The sequence below is a fragment of the Portunus trituberculatus genome, chromosome 18 (genome assembly GCF_017591435.1).
Source record: "Portunus trituberculatus isolate SZX2019 chromosome 18, ASM1759143v1, whole genome shotgun sequence".
Taxonomy (NCBI): domain Eukaryota; kingdom Metazoa; phylum Arthropoda; class Malacostraca; order Decapoda; family Portunidae; genus Portunus; species Portunus trituberculatus.
In genome coordinates, this window is record NC_059272.1 from 16,056,253 (window position 1) to 16,060,985 (window position 4,733).

General features: G+C 52.8%; 1 protein-coding gene across 1 annotated transcript; it reads right to left on the reverse strand.

The window, feature by feature from the left end:
* Positions 1-236: 236 nt before the first annotated feature.
* Positions 237-3,476, reverse strand: LOC123505676 (mucin-19-like). Its single transcript, XM_045257314.1, has 2 exons — positions 3,337-3,476; positions 237-2,460 (listed from the first exon to the last, which is right to left on the reverse strand). The coding sequence occupies exons 1-2, from the start codon at positions 3,355-3,357 to the stop codon at positions 490-492; spliced, it is 1,992 nt and encodes a 663-aa protein (XP_045113249.1). The 5' UTR covers positions 3,358-3,476; the 3' UTR covers positions 237-489.
* Between the last annotated feature and the right edge of the window lie 1,257 nt (positions 3,477-4,733).

Sequence of the window (4,733 nt, forward strand, 5' to 3'; positions counted from 1 at the left end):
CTGTTCCGCCTCGCCCTCGTAAACCCGGACCCTGTCATTGGTGGGCAGCCGGGCCACGAACAGACATTTACACACAGTAATTCGTTTCCTCTATTCTATTTTCAATGGTAGTCGTGGCAAAACACAAGAACACTCTGGTGCAGCGTACTTGTATTGGTATTACATACTGTCATGAAAAATAAGAGAACCTATGCTGCTATGCTGAAGACATATATAAACTTCATGAATGCAGAATATCAACTGAGTTATTTTTATTGGGTTAATAAAACATTTTGTTGCAAAACAGGAAAATGCATATGCGTAGTACTGGCATAAAGGCAAATAAAGGTCCTCGGTGTGTATTGAACATGCAGCTGTATGGTGATGTGCCCCCCTCACCGCAGCGTGACCGCCACCCAGTCAGGCGTTGAGTCACGATCATGTCCGAGAAGCGACTCTGGTCCAGCCGATGGAGCAGAGTCGCGTCCTCCGCCATTTCTCAGACAAAATTTATTTGTCAAACTTGAGTACGTATCCGTACTTGCCGCGCTTCTTGGCTGCATCATCATCATATCGATGAAGTTCGAAGCCTGGGAACACCTCTCCTGACGTCCTGCTGGTAAAGGAAGTCCTCGCCGGCGTGAGTCCGGAGTGGGAGAACCTGGAGGTGGTGCCAGTGTGGGTGGAAGTGCCGGTCCTGTAGGAAGTGGAGGTGCCTGACCTGACGGAGGTGCTTGCCGTGCCTGAAGTTCCTGCCCTGAATCCAGTTCCAGTCGTGCCTGAAGTTCCCAGAGTGGTGGAGGTGCCTGCCGTGCCTGAAGTGCCCGCTCTGAATGCAGTTCCAGCTGTGCCTGAAGTGCCAGCCCTGAAGGAGGTGCCTGAAGTCCCTGAAGTGCCAGCCCTGAAGGAGGTGCCTGCCGTCCCTGAAGTTCCTGTCCTGTAGGAAGTACTGAACCTGCCAGATCCTGGAGACGTGTAGCTGACCACGGGGCTGGGAGCTGCGGCGCCATGGCTGCTGGTTGTTGTACTTGTGCTGGTGAAAGAAGTCGAACCGGTGGAGGATGCAGCGGGACGAGATGGGCGTGGCCCTTGAGAGGTGGACACCACCTCTGTTTCAAAGCCGATGCCCTTGCCAGCCCTGAAACGGTAGGTGCGGCGCGTGCCGTCGTCATCCACCACAGTGTAGGTGCCTTGCACGTTGCCGTCGGCGTCAGCTGTCTCGGAGCGGGAATATTGCTCGGAATCGAAGGAGAAACCGTATGAGGCGTCGGTGCCAGTGTCAGCCAAAGGGTCGACGAATTGTACTTCCTGTACTGGGACGATCCTTCCTGTGGGCTGGCCGCTAGGGGCGCCGGGAACTGCTGGGCCCACGGGGATGTGAGCACCCTCAGCAATGAAGCCAGTATCTGAGCTGGCCTCATACCTGATGCCGCGACGCTGCCCGTCGTCTTCAGAGACGAAGTCGAAGCTTCCCAGCACGTTGTCACGAGAATCCTCGGCTTCGCTTCGTGCCTGGCTCGATGTCTCATAAGCGAAAGATCGGCTGCCGTCCGCTCCGTGAGTCGTGCGAGTATTGGCCAGCTCGCCAGTGTACTTTTTGGTTTGCTGATACTGTGTAGTGGTGGGAGTGCGGTGAGCGGCGGTGGCGCCAGTGGCGCCAGTGGCGGCGGATGAGCGGAAAGCAGAAGTTCCAGTGGAGGTCACTGCTGGGCGACGGAATCCGGTGCGGTGACTACCAAAGGTGGTTGTAGTTCCGAAAGATGAGGATGTAGAACCTGTAGAGTGTGAAGTTCCAGCGGCGGCTCCGCGGAAGGTGGCAGCGGTGGAACCATGGTACTGAGCAGCCGCGGCGGCGGCGGCGGCAGCACCAAGGCCTGATGTGAGGCTAGTGGCTGCAGGGGTGTCGCTGGTGCTGACACCAACAGGGAGGTCGCTGCCCTCAACGACGAAGCCAACACCGCGGCCAGCAGTGTAGGTGTATTGGCGGGTGCGCCCCTGCTCATCAACGTAGCTGTAGGAGCCGCGTACGTTGCCGTCAGTGTCGCTCTGCTCAGTGCGAGAGAGTCCTTCCCCTGCAAACTGGAAGCCATAGGAGGCGTCGGTGTTGGTTTGGGCAAGGGGGTCTTGGAAAGGTGGGCGTGCGCTGGCCTCTGCGTGGGCGGCGAGGAACTCCTGACTGGGGACAGGGATGTGCGTGCCGGTGGGCTGAAAGCCGCCCTCTCCTGCCTTGTACACTAGACGCACGTTGTTGCCGTCAGGGTCACGGTAACCGAACTTTCCGTGCTGGCGGCCGGGGGTCTTCTGTTTGGCGGCCTCGTAGGCGCCCTCGCCCGTGTCATAACCATACTTGAAGGTGCCGTCCTCGTGCAACACATAGTACTGGGAGCGGCGCCCCGTATTCACATCGGGGATCTTATATTCTCTGTCCTCGTCTGGCCGTGGCGAACTCAGCGCGCTAACCGCCAGTGCGGACAACAGCGCCTGAAAGGAAGAATAAATTGTTAGAGGACACAGGGAGCGATTTTTCAGCTACAGTGATGTTACTGATGACACTGTGGCAATAGAACCTACTTAGCGTGAGACGCGGCAAGAAACACTTGATTGCCCATTCTCGATACTAAGAATTGTGCTGATCAGTTATGTGGTAATGAGATTTGCATACTGAGCGTCGACAAACACAATGGTGGAGAGAATAAGTGTGGAGATGAAAAGAAAACATAAAATAATGAAATCATAATCACAAACCCCACATAATGACACAATATGTTGGGTTTCTTGGAAGACATCCGCTAATTCCAACCCTTATCATGCAAACTGCCTTTAGAGTAACTCTCCTACCTGTCTGAACACCTTAACTCACTCAGTACCTGTCCTCCTTACTCCCTTGTAACAGCAACACTTCCTCTACACTCACTCACACAGCATCTCCCTTTGTTATCACCCTAACCAAACCCTTCCCGCCTGAACCCTAACGTGACACCTCCTTTACACCTCCTGCACGCACGCACACACACACACACACACACACACACACACACACACACACACACACACACACACACACACACACACACACACACACACACACCAGGCACATCTCCACTGCTGCGGCATCCAAACGCTTCACCTGCACTCTGCACACCAACCTTCGTCACACGCCAGCACACATCACGCCTTCTATTTACCTATGTTCTCGCTCTTGTACCAGAAGAAAAGCGAAATAAAGTAACGTGAAATTATAGTGTGTGTGTGTGTGTGTGTGTGTGTGTGTGTGTGTGTGTGTGTGTGTGTGTGTGTGTGTGTGTGTGTGTGTGTGCGCTAGCGAAAGTGTCTCTTTCGGTCGGGTCGCACTCATACCAAGCTAGTCCAGGAGGCCATGATGGGCGGGGAGGGCGAAGGGTGGTGAGGTGAAGGAGGCGGCCGCCGGAGTGCGCTGCCGACCACCTAGCCCCTCGACTCTTATACCTCCTCCTATGCCCCTCTTGCTCCACCCCCAAAACTCTTCTTCTATAACCCTCCCTCATGCTTCCCTTCCACCCACATCATTTCTCACGTACTATCCTACTCCCCCATCACCTAAACATCTCCCTCCCCACCACCCCTGACCCCAGTACCGCATGGCATTATAATCCCCCGTTGTTTGCACCCCCTTGACCCTTCCTGCCTCACCCTCACACTCTTAGTCGTCTCAGCCTCCAAACTACAGTCGTGCGGTGCATCATAATTATATCGCTTTTAATCTTAGTTCTTATCACCTGCACGATGCAAGTATTAGGTAATAGAATAAAGAAAAGCCGTTTTTGCGAAACCAATATGAGGGTTAACGAGAACTTCGGAGAAAGTGTGGGAACTGTATGAGTTGTATGACTGGATAACTGGAGTGGACTCAGTCTTTAGGTCACAACTCCATTCAATAGGGAACTTGGGACATTAGACACGTTTATAGATAGGAATGATAAGTGGACGTAACCATACATATCACACAGGCCTGCTGACTTCTTGTTTATATTCTATGGTAATGTTCTGTGACATCATAACTACCCAGCTGTGCCTTCCTTTGCAGGTCTAATAATACCAGTAGCATGTTTGTCCCGCATCGGCATTATTGCGAAGGTTATGCGAGGTAAAATGAATCTTTGTTCATTTGCTGTCGTTGCTATGATGGTATTAGCAGAAGCATAGATAAAACTTTCACTATGACAGCCAAGAGGCGATAAAGCGAGAGACAGAGACCCATCACGCCTCACTCACACTCACAGAAATCATTCAAGCCTTTGTCAGAGGAAGAAAAACTGGACTTGCTTTGCTTGGTCTTTGTACGGAGAAGTGGAAAGCACACACACACACACACACACACACACACACACACACACACACACACACACACACACACACACACACACACACACACACACACACACACACACACACACACACACACACACACACACACACACACACACACACACACACACACACACACACACATTGCCGTGGGCGGGTCAGGTGTCTCGTGACCAGGTAAGGGGTCAGCCGCTGCACCGCCTCCCTCCTCTCAAGGCCGGCGGCGGGTTACTCCCAAAGGCGAGGAAACAAGACATGCCTGCACTTTTTGCTCCTCTGAGGGACAGGAGAAAAAAATAAAAGGGAAAATTAAATAGAGGAGAACAGATAAAGACGAGGAGGATAAGAAGGATGAGGAGTTGGAGATGCTTGCAAGGAACAGAAAGAAGAGTTATAATGATCAGCATGCA